Source organism: Arachis hypogaea, chromosome 12, assembly GCF_003086295.3.
Source record: "Arachis hypogaea cultivar Tifrunner chromosome 12, arahy.Tifrunner.gnm2.J5K5, whole genome shotgun sequence".
NCBI lineage: Eukaryota > Viridiplantae > Streptophyta > Magnoliopsida > Fabales > Fabaceae > Arachis > Arachis hypogaea.
In genome coordinates, this window is record NC_092047.1 from 100,509,775 (window position 1) to 100,526,908 (window position 17,134).

At 36.6% G+C, this 17,134-nt stretch overlaps 2 protein-coding genes across 2 annotated transcripts; both read right to left on the bottom strand.

The window, feature by feature from the left end:
• Positions 1-585: 585 nt before the first annotated feature.
• Positions 586-5,828, bottom strand: LOC112727888 (O-fucosyltransferase 19). Its single transcript, XM_025777812.3, has 8 exons — positions 4,807-5,828; positions 3,639-3,711; positions 3,475-3,542; positions 3,186-3,274; positions 2,948-3,080; positions 2,368-2,600; positions 1,532-2,008; positions 586-1,407 (listed from the first exon to the last, which is right to left on the bottom strand). Exons 1-8 carry the CDS (start codon positions 5,434-5,436, stop codon positions 1,158-1,160), a joined length of 1,953 nt encoding a protein of 650 aa, XP_025633597.1. The 5' UTR covers positions 5,437-5,828; the 3' UTR covers positions 586-1,157.
• Positions 5,829-13,267: 7,439 nt separating this feature from the next.
• On the bottom strand, positions 13,268-14,529 carry LOC140176814 (uncharacterized). Its single transcript, XM_072208367.1, has 2 exons — positions 14,227-14,529; positions 13,268-14,074 (listed from the first exon to the last, which is right to left on the bottom strand). Exons 1-2 carry the CDS (start codon positions 14,527-14,529, stop codon positions 13,268-13,270), a joined length of 1,110 nt encoding a protein of 369 aa, XP_072064468.1.
• Between the last annotated feature and the right edge of the window lie 2,605 nt (positions 14,530-17,134).

Genomic DNA, 17,134 nt, shown 5'->3' on the forward strand with positions numbered 1-17,134 from the left:
ATACCAAAATGGTATTTGAAAGTATATATCGCTAACAAAAATAATTTTAAATTATAGATACGATGAAGATTTAAAAGATTTTTTGTATTTATAAAACAATTTTTACATTTGATTTGAATTTGTGTGAATATTTAAATAACTATTTTAAAGGTATATATAAAAAATGTTTAATTACTTTGTTGATCCTTATAGTTTTGTAAAATTTTCAATTAGGTTCCTATACTTTTTTTTTCTTTTTAATTGAGTCCTTACACCAAATTATTTTTTCAATTAGGTCCCTTTTAACAGTAATTGATTTAATTATATAGGGGCCCAATTAAGAAAAAAAATTGGTATAGAGACCCAAATAAAAAGAAAAAAAAAGTATAGAGATGTAACTAAAAATAAAATTTGGTGCAAGAACTCAATTAAAAGAAAAAAAAATATGGAGACCTAATTAAAAATTTTGCGAAACTATAAAAACTGACAGAGTTGTTTAATTTGTCGATATAAGTGTTGTTTAATTTAATAACTAATTTTTAATGTATATAATTGTCTTACCAAGATTTGTTGTTAGGTATAAGCTATGGATAGCTGCAATGAATATCAGAAAGAATAATAAATCAATGTAATTACAAGTATTTGTACATTCTTTACTGCACCCAAAGGCAGATTGTTGCAAAACAATATAAATAATACACAAAACACTTCAATGGGAAAAAAATTTTCTATGTTTCAAATGTTACATCCTTGAAGAATTGTAACTATATGCTCCATTTGGAGATTGTTTTTCTCAAAAAAAATCAATGAATACATTATAATCCCCTCCACTTCCACGAGGGTAATTTCGTCATAAATGCCAATCTCCCACTATAATCTTAATCTATGCCTTGTATTGATTATACACAAAAAACCTTCTATCTGTTCCTTCCCTAAAACGGAAACTCATACCTTTTAGTGAAATGAGAAGAACCCTAACACAAATGTCCCTTTAGATTCTTCAGCAGCCACATCAAACTTGGCTTGAAACAAAGGAAGAAGCAACATTCCCACCATAACAACATGAATGAGCTTTTTCCTTTTTTTAACCTTTTCTTAAATACAGTGCCATTTTTAACATAATACACATTGTGAAGAACCCCAACCAATTTTAACTACGTATCAAAAAATCCAGTGTACTATCTTTGCGAGTCGAGGCCGATTCGATGATCAAGTTTCAGTGCTGTGATCATCTCCTGAGACTTGTTACATACACAACCGGGGAAGGGATTCGCGAAGAAATTCTCCTCGATTCTTGGCGACTCGCCTACCTGTCTAAGATAAGGAGCACCTAGCCTATTAGAATGCAAGTTCATCACCTCAGAAGAAAATGCTTCCCATTCCATGGAACCTTCATCCAATTGATCAATCAGTCTCACAAAATTCAATCTGAAAAAGAAATGAAAAAGATTATATGTCAGTGACAAATACCATTTCCATGTAAAAATTTCTAAGGTCCCATTTGTTGCAACATTTCTAAGGTACCATTTCTAAAAGAACTTTGTGAACTGACCTGTCAGGATTGATAGTTTTCCTGAATCCTTCAAACCTCCTATGGCCCTGCACAGCCTTTGCCATGTTTCCATCATAAGTATAAACAAACACATCACTCTCCAATGCCACGATATAATCCAAGGCAGCGAGCCGGTTCTGGTATGGCTTGAAAGGCTCCAGCTCCTCCTCAGTTGCAAGAGTAGAGTGAGTGAAGACATTAGGGTACTCTGCCCTAAATGCCGCCATGCTATTGCTACCATATATAGGCCCGGCGACAATGTAGATTGTCGTCGATGAAGGGTACCCCATTGCCTTCAAGAAAACGGCTGCCTCTCTTGGTGACATAGGGCATCCACCAAGCAATCTTTTCTCCACACTATCAATCTCTTTTTCCTTCCAATGCTTCACTTCATATCTCATAACCCTTAGTTCCTCTGCTTCCTCTGCTGTTAGATTGTGGCTGCAGCCAGTGAAAGCTAGCATGTCTTTCTCATATCTACAAAGTAAGCAAAAACAAAGTAGGAAGCCTTAGTTTGATTGTTGATTAAAGTCTTGTAAATAAATTAACAAAAAAGAAAAAGCAGAGCTTCACTCTATAACTAGAGTCAAGAAAACTTTCATGCCTCGATCGGTAACAATTTGTCCATTTTTTTAGTTGATATAATGCAGAAAATGTTTCTGTTGTGATACAAATTTGTCCATTTTTTTAGTTGATCCAAAAACTGGTGAAATAGAAACAAAGATAGTGACACGATCTTACTGTCCTATTTCTATCTTGTGTATCTACTGAACTTGGTGAGACCAACAAGACAACAAAAATAAGCAAAGAGAATTAAGTGAAGAACAAGAAAACACCTTAAATGAAGGGCAATATATCGTTCATTATTGGTTCTTAGCCTGTTCACCAGTGTCCTTCCTAGCTCTTCAATCTCTGTTGTGTACCTGAGAGCTTCGTAATTGGCACGGCATCGAAGCCTCTGAATTGAGGAAGCAATGCCATTGTTGGCAAGTCTAGAATCCGTGTGAGTAAACTGTATGACCTTGTGTCGCTTCAACAGTGGTAGAATCTCTCCTCTGTAGTAACTAGCCTGCAAAATGAAGAAGCATCTAAGCCACCATTGCGCCCACTAAGAAAAGCAAGAATTGTTTCAAGGTAATCAAACTCAAGAGACCACCTAAGCTGAGCTTAGCTAAACTTTGTTCATAAAACTCGACTCATAAACTCGATTTGGAATCTAAGAGTCTACAACATCCGAATCGATGATGAAAAAATCAACAATGTGAAACTTAATAAGATACAAACCATATGCATGATCTAAAAACAACAACTTTTTATTTATTTTCTAACGAGTCTGTTGCACTTTACTCCCTAAAACATAGCTTTCACTTTAGAAGAGCCGAATCATTGCAGAATAGAATTGTTTCCCAAACACACCTTTGACCAAGAAACTGGGGCCTTGAGAAGTGGCTTGACAGATGCATACTTAACCGGCAAATACTCAACTATGTCAATGTCGTCTTTCAAAACTTTCATGAAGTGCCTCCAATCAAAAATATCTTTAAAGTCACTGAAATATATTAGGGACGTTATATTTTTGGAAAATTGATAACATGAGGATTTAAAATCATCAATGTCACACTTTATACATAAAAAACTGGAATTGGGAATTTACCTTGGATCAGTCCAGAATGAATCATGATCAAGGGAAGGAAGAACAAGTGTGGCATTCATTACTTTTGCCACTGCAACCATATCACATATCTGCATTTTAATCAAGCTTCATAGGATTAGCATATTAACATAAATATCAATATTCATTTTGGCAAAAGAAAAAATGACTCACTTTTGTATCAAATTACAGGATAAATTATATTAACCTTTCCTGTGGTGTGCTTAGGTGATATTACATTTACATATAATCATATAACTAAAGCAAAATTAAGAGTCTTCTTAAATCTTACCCCAGTTCTCATTTGATTCAATCCACCATTGGCATGAACAAGAAGATAGCCATTGGTCTTTTTTGATTCTGAAATTATTAAAATGTGCAATTACATGTGAGACAAGTGAATCAAACGCAATAAGTATAGATAAACATATAAAGACAAATATATAATATACATACTGGGTCGATTCTTGGGTCTGGAAATGCATTTGTAATAGTTGTCACTATTTGGTTTCCTCCATATTTCTGGAATCTATTAAAAAATTGAACCAAAAAAAAAAATAAAAATAAATAAATTAAATTTATTGGTCAGAGCCACCACACTTAGAACACTACCCATTCAATTTTCAGTATCCGTGTTGCCAGTAGGCGCCCACTATACAAACTGACACGTTCTAATAACGAGTCAAAATTTTGAAAAGAAAAAATGGCCTAAGAAACTTCCAAATATTACTACGAGACAATTCAACTTAATCACAAAATCAAAACTTCAACACCAAGAAAATCACAACTCCAAAATAAAAACGACTTTTTAGCACACAATCGTTAGATTCATTCCTAGTTAAGTAATTACTTTTTGACACCAAACTAAACCGAGACTCAATATGATGAATAATGGTTAACAACCAAATTAGCACTTTTTTTTTTTAATTTTTAACCTTTTTTATTTATTTAACCACTAAACTTTGTCTCCATAAAAGAAAAGTAATAAAATAGGGGGAAAGGAAAAAAAGCTGTGACTCCCCAAAAGAGGGTAAAAGACAAATAGCTTTATTGGTAGAAACGTGATTGAGAGGGAAAGGGACAAAAAATCAGTAACGGCTAACCTCTCAAGGATATTGCAAAAATGTTAAAAATAAAACCAACGATATCAACGAAATATTGTAATAAATAAAAAATCTAGAGAGATGAATCTTATCTGCTTTAACGATACATTCATTTGTAACTCTGTTAAAAATATAAAATGCACCGAATCACCAAAGCTTGAAAAAAAAAAATGCCAAAATCACCACTATTATAATCTTTCTACCTCAGCTTTTTTTCCCACCAAATTGAAAAAAAAAAAACACAAAACAAAAAGGGTTTGAGCAACCCAGACAAGGAAAATGAGAAAACAAGCTTAAAGTATATTCCCTTTTAGACGCACACGAGAAAAGAATTAATCTTAAATTCACCTTAAAATCATTTTACAACACAAAACCTCTATTTTTTTTTTAAATTGAATTAGTTAGTTATCTATTAAGTATTAACACAAACATTAAGTGTTGGAATAAAACAGTTTTCCAGAAACGTGACTAAGAGGGTGAAGATTGAAGAAGAATTAGAATAGAATAAAACAAAGACTTACTTCGATCCTCTCAAGAACCCTTTTGGGCATTGAAGTTTGAGTCTCCGTGGTGTCGGTTTCCGTAACAACCTTCTGCGCCGATATCCAATCGTGTTTGAACCTCTGCAATATCAACTGCCCGTTCTCGATGCTCTTTCCGTTCATCTCAACCATCCCTCCGATCATCGAAACCTTCACGAAAAGCGACACCACCACCATCACCATCATCGCCACCAAGATCTTCCTCCCTATCTTCCTCCCGCTCCTCATGGATTGGATCGTCACCAGCATCCACAGGAACGCGTGTTCGAACCGCACCAGAAGCGACTCCACCGGCAGGTGGCGCGTGCGGTGGACCAGGTACCGCGTGATTGGGTGCAGCGCGTGGTGGTGGTGGTGGTGGTGCGGAAACGACGACGACGATGAAGGATTGTCGTCGTCGTCGTCGCGGTTGTCGGAGAAATCGGAGAAGCTTGAAGAGTGTTGTTGCTGTTGCGGTTGGTTTTGGGGGTTGGGGTCGCCGTCGACGAGGACGAGGTTGTTGTTGTTGATGGTGGTGGAGTCGGCGACGCGACGGCGAGTGGTGGTGGGGCCCGGTGCGACCCTTGGGCTTGTGCTTGATGAGCTCGCGGCGGCGCCGCCGGACGACATCGTGGCTTTTGTTTCGGTGACCGATGCCGAAGCAAACACAATAAAAAAACAAATAATAATTAATTTTTAAAAAATAAATAAATATAAGAAGTTAACTAAATGTGTATGTTTATTGTTTCCGGTTTGCGGTTTTTGCAAACAATGATGGAGAAAGCGTTTTTGTTGAAATGAGAGAAAGAAAGAAAGATAGAGAGAAAGAGAGAGAGGGTTTCCGAAATCTGAGGGGGAAGTGGGAGAATGTGAATTTGTGTTGTGCTAAATTTCTGCGTTTTCTATATTCTCATGGTTTCATTTCATATATATAGTGTTTATGCTTTGCTTTGATTTTCCCCATGTTCGCCTTCATGTGACAATCCACTTTAATTGACTCTTTTGCCCTCCTTTTCCTTCCCTTATTTCTATTTTCTACTATTTACTTATATTCTTCCCCTTATTTGGATAATCTCATTCATTTCATTTTGACTCCAATAATTGCCATTATGTACATTCTTTTATTTTTGATATTAAAAATATTAATAAAAAATTATTCTATATATATATATATATATATATATATATATATATATATATATATATATATATATATATATATATATATATATATATATAAAAGAAACATTTTTCAAATAAAGTCTAGCGTTTAAATTTCATCTCTATTTTATAAAAAAAAATCATCTGTCACTCAATAAAACTAAACTGAGATTTTTTTAAAAAACTATTTTCTGTATTTATTTTCTTCTTTGAAATTATTTTTTAATATTTTCATCTTAATATTGTTTTGAAATCATAATTATTTTTCTTTTCTTCTAATTGGTAACAATATAATTTTAATTCACTATCCGAATATTGTTTTGAAATCATAATTATTTTTCTTTTCTTTTCTTAATATGCATTTTGTTAATAACAACTCACGAATTAATGTTATTTTTTTTTTGTCCTTTTAAAAAATTCAATACAAAATAAGATATCTTAATTGTACAAGTTTTAATTGAATTCTTCTTTATAATAAAGAATCAATTTAATTAAATAAACCTAAAGCGTTTATATAGTTATTTTTATGATTAAAAAAATCTGATAATTTTTCAAGACGCAAAAAATTATTGATAAAGAGATGTATGATGAATTACGAAAGATTTTTTTAGATACACAATTTTTATATTTTTCTATTTTTTTATTAATTATCTTATAGTTTGATATTTAAAAACAAAAAAATAAAAAAAATTTATTTCTTTTGACCTTTGATTATTTGTAGGAAAATAAATGTCTCTTCATATTTAGATTCATATTTTGGCCTATCATTTAAAAAAGATGAAGACAAACATAAATATCCATAATATTTAAGCAAAATTAATCTTTTAAAAATAACTAACATGCATTTTAATTTATATATACTCTTTTTAAATTAAGATAATATTTTTGTCGTTATTTTATGAACTATATCTTTTTTTCGATAACATATACATATCTTTATTGTGTACTTTTATAATTTATCATTTTAAGTATTTTTTATAATAATTTTAATTTTAATAAAATATCATATAAATAAGATTATGTTAAATTTGAAATAATAGAAAAAAATATTTATCTAACAAATTTAAAGGATAAACAATATTAACAAAAAAATAAAATTAATTTTTTAAAAAATAATAAGAAAATAACTGATCGTACCTATTGAGTTGCTAGTTTTTTATAATTACATTATTCATGATTTGGTGAAAAATAATTATTGTTAATTAATATTGTATTATATGAGATATTATATATTATTTTTTAAATAATGATAAATTTATTATGATGTCGCAGTCAAGATTATTTAATCAAAAATGTTATTTAAATATTAAAATTAAGTTAATTATTGTATATTTGTGTATATATAATTATATATAATTTAGTTTAATTTTAGTATGTAGTTTATATATATTTTAATATATATTTTATATTAATAGTTGATTTTAGTATATATTTAATCTAATATAATTATCAACTAATTATTTTCAAATGTATGTTCATTTACTATTTAGATTTCATTTATTTAATTTCCATACAAAAAGAAGTCATTTCTGTCGTCCATTGATTTAAGAAAGCTGGAATAAATAATTAAAATAGTATGAAAATCGATCGAGATTATATATATGACTCCCGATTCTGTTTCCCCTATCATAGAAGAAACTTTCTTGGTTCTAAACTATATATAATAAATTATTCAAGACCATTTATATTTATATATTTTATTTTATAATACTATATATATATATATATATATATATATATAAACTAACCAATTTAGATCAGTACAATAATTATTTTATTAGTCTGTTTAAGTAAGTATTGAAACAAATTTAAATGTTGTCTTATATAAACAACAATTCATTGGTATGTTCCGTTCAAGGATACTTTCTCTGAGTTATAGCTCGAACGTGCGTCTTCTCGGCTGATTACTTCTTACTCAAGAGGTGTTCTTCGGAACTCCGACGACCTTGACGTGGAATTTGCAAAAGAGACTCTGACGCTCAAGTCAATAAGTTTTTTAAGAATATAAGGAGTTTTGAAAATAAAATCGGTATGTGGATTTTGCTATAGCTCAGTCTCAGTGGAATTGTCTTATTTTCATTTGAGGTTGTAGTTGTTTATATAGACCTGAGAGGGCTGAGCTTTGTAACGGTCTGAGAAGATAATGTTCGGGATTCTTAGGTTAGTTTTCCATATCTTCGGTTATGTTGTTTAATGGTGCGGAAATCTCGGCTCTTGAATATTCTGAGGAGTTCTATTCGGTTGTGCCCAATGCTCAGTCAATGATTCTGTAGCCGAGGTTATTGGTATAGTACACAGCCCCCAAGCTTATCCTGTAAAAAACAGGTTGAGCTTCTTTTTTCTCGACTGCAGAATTTTGCGTATGAAGACGTATTATCTGCATGGGCCCTAAGTTCAACTTGTTTTTTTTTTTGGCTTGTGTTATTGGCTGGCGTTTGGTTTCAATTTTTGTTGTCTCGTTTCCGCTGGTTGTGGGAGAACGTGCGGGTGTTCGGAGTTGAAAAAGTGTCTTAGTAACTTCTTTGTTCCCTTTCACCCTATCCGTTTGTCTTCTATTCAAGTAATAACGATGAGTAAAAAAGGTTAGTACATTGTTCTTTCACTTTCACTGCTATACTGTCTCTTTACTTTTTTCTTGTCGTGGTATGGCTAGAAAGGACAAGATTGTGGTGGATAAGGATGATCCATACGGTTGGGTAGCCAGTGATGTGAAGAGTCGTGCGTCGATTTTTAATATGGTTGAACCTGTTTCTCAGTTAAACAACTGTAGGTGGGTCAGGAATGGAGAACGATTAGGGATAAGGATTCTGCCTTGTGGTGAGGATGATAGGGTTTGTGAACGTAGGTCTGACTGGTCGTACTTCTATGTTTATACTTGCATGTTGACCGAGCTAGGCGTGAGGTTTCCATTTTCTGATTTTGAGTGTGGTGTGTTGTCGCAATTGAACTGTGCTCCTACACAGTTGCATCCAAACTCCTGGGCTTTCGTCCAGGATTTTTTGAGTGTTTCTTGGAGTATCTTGAGTGTTACCCTTCGTTAGGTTTATTTTTTTTTCCTTGTTCCAGGCCAAGGGGGTGTGGAGGGGAGGTTGGGTGAATTTGAGCAGTCACCCTGGTCAAAGTATATTTAGTTTGTATAAGCAGTCTTTCAAAGATTTTAAAGAGATGTTCGTTAAGGTGCAGATTGAGGAGGAGTTTTATCCTTTATTTTTAGACTCTTTAATGGTTGAAAGGTTCCCTGTATATTGGTCTTCCGAACCAAAGCAGATTCTGGATTGCGAGGATAGGGTAAAGAGTGAAGATTATGTGTTGGATTTTCTGATTTCTGCGATGTCTTTGTCTGAGTTGTTGTCGATATCTAGTATTTTGAAAAGAGGCTATTGAGGAGTATCTAGGTAATCTAGTGTGGTATTCTGGTTTCTGGTGTTTTTTTTCTTTTGTATTGAGTTTTTGTTGGTGCTGGTGTGTTTTCTTTTGTTCTAGGTGAAAAGACTTCTACTCTTACCACTGCTAATTTGAAAGCATTTGTGTCGAAGGCTAAGAAAAAAGAAAAGGAGGGTTCCTCAACTAATGTGAAGGAGAGCGAAATTGTTGTGGGTCGTTCAGTTGCTGATGATAGTCTGAAAAGGAAGAGGGGTGATGGGTCGTCAAGGTCCTTGATCTTACTGGCGTTAATGAGAATGTTGGGACATTTACTATTGAAGAAATCAACTCGGCGCATGAGAGCCAGGTTGTTCTTCATGGCTACAAGGATGGTCCGGAGCTGCTCTTTGTGGTCTGCTGGGTATCCCCTCATGGCTGTTTCCGATGAGTTTGCGCAGGTTGAGTCTGATGTGAAGATAATTCACAAAGCTGGGGAGACTGGGGTGGCTCGGTATCTTCAGGTGAGTATATGTGAAATTTTTTGTTACGTTCCCTCTGTGTGGTTGTTGAGTTTATTTTTCTTGTTTTAGGTTATTGGGGCTCGATTGATGTCCATTGATCGGACTTCTGAGCTGGATGCTATCCTTGAGGTTGATAATTTGGCTGCTTTGAAGAAGTTGAAGGTTTCTTTGCAAGAAAAAGATGAGAAGATGGTTAAGTTAAGAACTTAGCTGAAGAACTTGAAGGAGAAGTTGAAAGAGTCGGGTACTGAGCTTAACAAGGTGAAGGAGGATCTAACTTTAAGTGCTGCTGAGAATGAGAAGTTGAATGTGAGAATTTCCGAGCTTGACGAGGAGATCCTGGCTGCTTTTACCATGGGCTTTGACCGAGCTGTTAACCAGATTGGTGTTGTAGCGCCTGGTGTTGATGTTAGCAAGCTGGATGTTACGAAGATTGTCAGTAATGGTCAATTGGTTGATGATGGAACGTTGGGCAAAAATCAGGATGAAAGTGTGTCAGTAGAAAAGGCTGATTAGTGTTTCCTTTTGTGCAGGATTTGACTTTATTTTGTATTTTGATAGCTCGCTGTGTGAACAGCTCGGTTTGACTGTTGTTTGTTTTGCGAAACATATATTTGGAGTGCTGACTTGTCATGCACAATGTTTATTCCCGCTAGGGTTTGTTTTTGTTAATTTGTAATGAGGAAAGAAAAATGGTTTAGTATACACTTTTATTTGACTTTCGACAAACTTGGTACATGAAGTGATGCGGGGTGGGGGACCTCATTAAAACCTCTCCGAGAAAAAATTCATGGTGGGAAAACCTCGTTAGTAGGAAAAAGAGTGTCTCTCCGTGTCCTCATCACGTTAGACAAAGTAACTTCTTAGAGATGAAACGTTCCAGATACCGGGGATGTCGTCCCCTTGCAGTGTTTGTAGGGAATATGCTCCTTTCCCAAGCACTTTGTGTACTCGGTATGGTCTATCCCATGTTGCGGCGAGCTTCCCATATGTTGGTGGTTTCCTGGCTTCTTCTATTCATCGAAGGACGAGGTCTTGCTCGGGGAACGTTCTTGGTTGCACTTTTTTATTGTATTTTCTTTTGATTATTTCTTGCATTGCTTTTTGTCGTAGTCTCGCGTTTTCTCTTACTTCATCTATTGTATCGAGCTCTGTCTCCCTTATGTTGTTGTTGTCGGACGTTGTATGCTTGGTTCTTATTGAGACTACGGCAATTTTGACTGGTATTATGGCATCGTAGCCGTAGACTAATCTAAAGGGGGTTTTCTGTGTAGTTGTTTGTTTTGTTGTGTTGTATCCCCATAGGAGTTCAGGGATTAGCTCGGCCCATGCTCCCTTGGGGTTGCCGAGCTTTTTCTTTAGTGCCTGGAGGATGACTTTTTTTTGCGGCCTCTGCGAGTTTGTTTGTTTGTGGGTGCTCTACCGAGGAAAAGTGGTGTTTGATTTTGAAACCCTGCAAAAATCTTGACAAGTTCTGGTTGGTGGATTGCCGACCATTGTCAGTGATGATTTCATGTGGTATTCCAAAGCGGCAGATAATGTTTTTCCATATGAACAATCTGACTTTATCAATGCTTATTTTTGCTAAAGGTAAGGCTTCGATCCATTTTGAAAAATAATCTATTGCTACGAGTAAATATTTTACCTAGCCGAGGGCTTTTGGGAATGGGCCGAGGATATCGAGCACCCATTTGTGAAAAGGCCAGCTTACCTCCGAGGTGTGTAACAGCTCGGATGGATTGTGTATTACTGTGGAGTGCTTTTGACAACTGTTGCATCTCTTTACTTTGCTGATGCAGTCTTGTTTCATTGTTGGCCAGTAGTATCTGGCCCTGGTTATTTTGGATGCTAAGCTCATTCCCCCTATGTGGTTGCCGCACACTCCTTCGTGGACCTCGTCCATGATGATGTTAGCTTCTTCCTTGTCCACACGGCATAGCAGAGGTTGAGAGAAACCCCTCTTGTATAGGTTGTGACCTAATAAGGTGTAAGATGCTGCTATTTTTTTGAATGTTTTTGAGTCTGTCAGTCCTTCAAGAATGTTCCCTGTCTGCAAGTATTGTTTGTATGGTGTTCTCTAGTCGTGTTCCTGTGATATGGAAAAAATAGATTTGCTACTGAAGCTCGGCTCAGCGATTGTTAGTTGAGATATAATAGATTCTTGCGTAGCTTTCCTAGTTGTTGCTAGTTTTGATAGTGCGTCCACTCGGGTATTCTGTTCCCGAGCTATGTGTGACTTGTACTGATTGAAATTGAGAAATAAGATCTTTTACCATTGAGTGATACTTTTCTAGTAGCTGGTCCTTTACCCGAAAGTGTCATGTTACCTGTTGTACCACTAGTTGTGAGTCACAGTATACTTGAAGGTGGGTGATGTTCAGTGACTGCGCCAGTCTTAACCCTGCGAGCAATTCTTCGTACTCGGCTTGATTGTTGCTTTCTTGAAAAGTAAACGGAATTGACTGCTCGGTATGTAAGTCGTATTTGTTGGTGAGTAGAACACCTGCTCCTGATCCTTCTGCATTTGAGGCTCCATCAACGTATAGTTTCCATGTGTAATGTTGTTCTGACTGCTCGTCCAATTTAGCTATAAAGTCCGCCAAGAATTTTGCTTTTATTGCTGTCCTTGGTTCGTAGGTGATATCAAATTCTGATAGCTCGATCGACCATTTTGTCAGCCTTTCGGAGACCTCAGGACTTGTTAGGATTTGGCGTAGGAGTTGGCTGGTTTTAACCACGATTGTGTTACTTTGAAAGTAGAGTCGTAAACGTCTTGCTGTGACTACCAGTGTGTACACCAACTTTTCCAGTGGTGGGTATAGTAGCTCGGCGTGTTCTAACATCTTGCTAACGAAGTATACTGGATGTTGTTGCCCTCCTGTTTTTGTAACCAAGACCGAGCTTATGGCGTTAGTAGAAATGGATAAATAAATTAGTAAAGGCCTACCTAGGCTTGGTTTTTGCAGAATTGGTAGGGATGAAAGTATTAGTTTGAGTTTTCGGAAGGCTGCTTCACATTCGGCGTCCCATTCAAATTTTCGCTGCTTCCTTAGTATATTGAAGAAGTGTTGTGAGTGTGCAGAAATTGCTAGGAGAAATCAGGATAAAGCGGCCAGTCTACCATTTAGTTGTTAAACTTCCTTCACTGTTTGAGGGCTTCTCATCTTTATTATTGTTTCAAATTTTTCTGGGTTTGCTTCGATCTCTGGATGTCAACATGAAGCCGAGGAATTTTCCTCCTTTTACTCCAAATGCACATTTCTCGGGATTAAGTCTCATGTTATGTTTCCTCAGTTGTGTGAAAATTCTTCAATATCGGGTCCGTAGTTTTCAGGCTGTTTTGTTTTTACCACCATGTCATCGACATATACTTCGAGATTTCTTCCTATTTGTTTGGTGAAGACTTTGTCCATGAGTCATTGGTAGGTGGCACCCGCATTTTTATGTCCAAAAGGCATGACCTTATAACAATAGTTCCCCATTTCAATGATAAATTCTATTTTATCCTGATCTTTGGGGTGCATTAGGATTTGATTGTACCCTGAATATGCATCTAAGAAACTTAAAACATTATATCCTGATGCATTATCTACTAGTTTGTCAATGCAGGGGAGGGAATATGCATCTTTGGGGCATGCTTTTTTTAGATTCGTAAAGTCTACGCACATGCGCCATTTACTTGAAGCTTTTCTTACCATTACTACGTTGGAAAGCCAGGTTGTGAAGCGTAGCTCTTTTATGAAGCCGGCCTCTAAGAGTTTCTTGGTTTCTTCTAGGTAGGCTGACCTTTTTTCGTTGCCCATGATACGTTTCTTTTGTGCTATAGGTCGGATCTTTGGATCGATCTGTAGTTTGTGGCAAATGAAGTTTGGATCAATTCCTGACATGTCTGCCGGGGTCCATGCGAAGAGGTCAGCATTTATTTGCAATATGTCCGTTATATGTCGTTTGATACTTGCAGGAAGTGAACTGCTTATGTAAGTGACATGATTATCATTGGAGTTTAGGATTACCTTCTCGAGGTCATCTGTTGGAGATAGCCTATTGTGTAGGTCCTTGCGAGGATCGAGGTCAGCCGCTTCTGATATGTTTGACACATGGAGGGTTTCCCTCTGGAGCTCGGTCTCTGGATTTCTTTCTGTTTTGATTTTCAAACTCTCGTGGTAGCATTGCCGAGCTTGGATTTGGTCGGAGTACACAGTTGCTGTTTGGTCGTCATTTGCCTGAAATTTAACACAAAGATGGACAGTGGATACGATAGCGCAAAAGGAGTTTAAAGACGGCTGCCCAGGATTATATTATATGGGCTTGGGCAGTCGATGACTAGGAACAGGACATCTTTTGTTCTGCATAGGGGGTGGTTTCCTATTGTTACTTTCAACCACACGCTTCCCAGGATGGAAACTCGTTCTCCTGAGAAGCCGACCAATTCTCCTGAAGAGGACTGCATTACATTTGCGATGAGTTTCATCTTTTGGAAGATTGAGTAAAAGAGGACATCTGCGCTGCTGCCAGGATCGAGCAGTACTTTTCTTACAAGATCTCCTGCTTGGATTGATATCACTACAGGATCGTCAAGGTTGGTAGTTGTTAGTTTGTGATCATCTTGCCCGAATGTTATTGTGGGTATGGCCGGTGACCTCGTGGTTGTCTCTTCTGCCCTCTGGACTACTAACATGGCTCTGTAACTTCATTTTCTTGCGGAGTTTGTATTTCCGCCTCCTGTGAATCCTCCCGAAATGCAGTTTATAACTCCCCTTGTTGGTGGTGGTTGTGGCCTTTTTTTCTGTAGTGTGCTGATTCCGCTCTGGTTGAGGATCGGTGTTTGTTTGAGTTTGTTTTATTCAGCCGCCTATGTACTTGTCCAGGTGACCTTGTCTGGCTAACCTCTTGAGGAGGTCCTTGGCGATTACGCACTCATCGGTTGTGTGGCTGAATTTTTGGTGAAAGGTGCAGTGTTTCGATTTTTCGACGTATCTTTGGTCTTGATACAAGCCTGCTCGGCTGGGTGGCTTGATGATCTTGGCATTCAGTATTTCCTTGATGATGTCTTCTCTTCTGGTGTTGAATTGGGTGTAGGCGCCATATTTTGGTGTTATTTTGAAAGGTTTCCTATTGTCTTTATGATTTGGCGTCTTGGGGTGTTTCTCCTCTTCTCGCCGGGTTGTTGTTTTTCTGCTCGCCGAGCTTCCCTAAGCTCTTCAATTTCCATTTGTCCCGCCGCTTTTTCGCAGAACTCCTCCAAGGTCTTCGGTTTGGTTACAGCTATTGTTTCCTGAAATTTGCCTGGTCTCAGGCCGCTCTTCAGTGCGTGGAGGTGTACCTTGGGGTCGAGGTCAGGTATTTCCACGGTTGCCTTGGCAAATCTGGTCATATAGTCTTTTAAACTTTCATGCTGTCCTTGTTTAATGGTGTTGAGGTAATCTGACCCGTGGACATATATCCTCGAAGTTGCAGAATAGTCAATAAAGGACCTCACCAAATCCTTGAAGCTAGAGATGGAACCTGCAGGAATCTTTGAAAACCAAAGTAAAGTAGCACCGTCTAAATAAGTTGGGAAAGAACGACAAAGTACAGGATCAGAGGCACCGTTAAAGAACATCATGGATTGAAACTTTTTTATGTGCACCCGTGGATCGCCGAATCCTTCATAAGGTTTTAGCCCGGTGGGAAGTACGAAATTTTTGGCATCTGAACGCTCATGACCTCCTCCGAGAAGGGGTTGTCAAGTGTGAGTTTCTCCTTCCGGGGGGGGGGGTGATCTCCAAAGGCTCGGCTTCCCGAGCATGAGAAGTATTTCCAGCTGGGGTTTTAGACGACTGCTCGGCTACTTTTTGGACTTCAGTCTGAAGGTCCGTGATCATGGCTAGTAGCTCTGCTTGTGAGGGTTGTGGTATCCTGTTGTTTGCCATTAAGCGAAAATTTGAAACCCTGCAAAACAGAACAAGAGTAGGGTAGAGAAAAGTGGGGTTAGTTGCTTTGAACTCCAAGCCCCACGGTGGGCGCCAAATGTTCCGTTCAAGGATACTTCCTCCGAGTTATAGCTCGAACGTGCGTCTTCTCGGCTGATTACTTCTTACTCAGGAGGTGTTCCTCGGAACTCCGACGACCTCGGCGTGGAACCTGCAAAAGAGACTCCAACGCTCAAGTCAGTAAGTTTCTTAAGAATATAAGGAGCTTTGAAAATAAAATCAGTATGTGGATTTTGTTATAGCTCAGTCTCAGTAGAATTGTCTTATTTTCGTTTGAGGTTGTAGTTGTTTATATAGACCTGAGAGGGCTGAGCTTTGTAACAGTCTGAGAAGATAATGTTCGGGATTCTTAGGTTAGTTTTCCATATCTTCGGTTACGTTGTTTAATGGTGCGGGAATCTCGGCTCTTGAATATTCTGAGGAGGCCTATTCAGTTGTGCCCAGTGCTCGGTCAATGATTCTGTAGCTGAGGTTATTGGTATAGTATAGGTTAAACTTTTAAATAAAATTTCGATTCATAACAAATTAGTCTTTAACCTACCTGACTGAAAGATACTGTAGATAACAAAAAAAATGTATATAAAAAATAACCATAAATAGTTTTAATTTCAAAATACATATACATATTAAATATATTCCACAAGACAAAAAAAAAAAGAAAAAAGAAAAGAAAAGAAAAAACATGCCGATATTTGTCCAATTTTAATAAGGTTGGAAGGGATGGATTCACAGCGTATAATTTTCGTTACAACTTTAATTTCTTCTTAACAAGTTTGATAAATGTGTGTAAAGGACTAAAGGGGCTTAATAGTCAAACCGAATTAATTAAATTTACTTTCATACTGTGGGATGACTTGAAAGATAAACTATAATTGGGTCTAATTGTTGTTAACCTGTAGGCGATGGATTTTCTTCCTTTTTCTTTTCTTTTTCATTGGGTGCATTTTCTTGTTGGCGTTTTCTTTTTCTCAATTTTAGAGATATATCATATACATATATGGGTCTTCTAATCACTTTTTAGTAGCCCATTGGAAAGAAAGAAAGGAAATAAACAAAGTAATCCTGCATGAGTGGCTGTTAATTAGAGGGAATTGAAAGATGATGTGTACAACGTTTCTTTCTACTAAATAAGAGGAAAAGTTGTAAAGTTTATTTTATTTTATTTTATTTTTATTTTGGGAAAAGTTACAAAGTTAGCCAGAAAAAGACTTTGAGATGCTTAGTCCTTAGCTTGTTTGGATTAATGTTTGTAAAAAGGGATTTCAATTGACCTGATTTTATAAAATTAATTTCAATCAAAATTTTAAGTTA

Bases quoted from the DNA above. Each gene is read 5' to 3' on its own strand.
- LOC140176814 (XM_072208367.1), bottom strand. From the start codon at position 14,529: ATGTTAGTAGTCCAGAGGGCAGAAGAGACAACCACGAGGTCACCGGCC. The intron at 14,075-14,226 runs GTAACAATAGGA...GTTAAATTTCAG, and splicing joins TGGGAAGCGTGTGGTTGAAA to GCAAATGACGACCAAACAGC.
- LOC112727888 (XM_025777812.3), bottom strand. From the start codon at position 5,436: ATGTCGTCCGGCGGCGCCGCCGCGAGCTCATCAAGCACAAGCCCAAGG. The intron at 2,009-2,367 runs GTGTTTTCTTGT...CTTACTTTGTAG, and splicing joins TATATTGCCCTTCATTTAAG to ATATGAGAAAGACATGCTAG. The intron at 1,408-1,531 runs GTCAGTTCACAA...TTTCTTTTTCAG, and splicing joins AAAACTATCAATCCTGACAG to ATTGAATTTTGTGAGACTGA.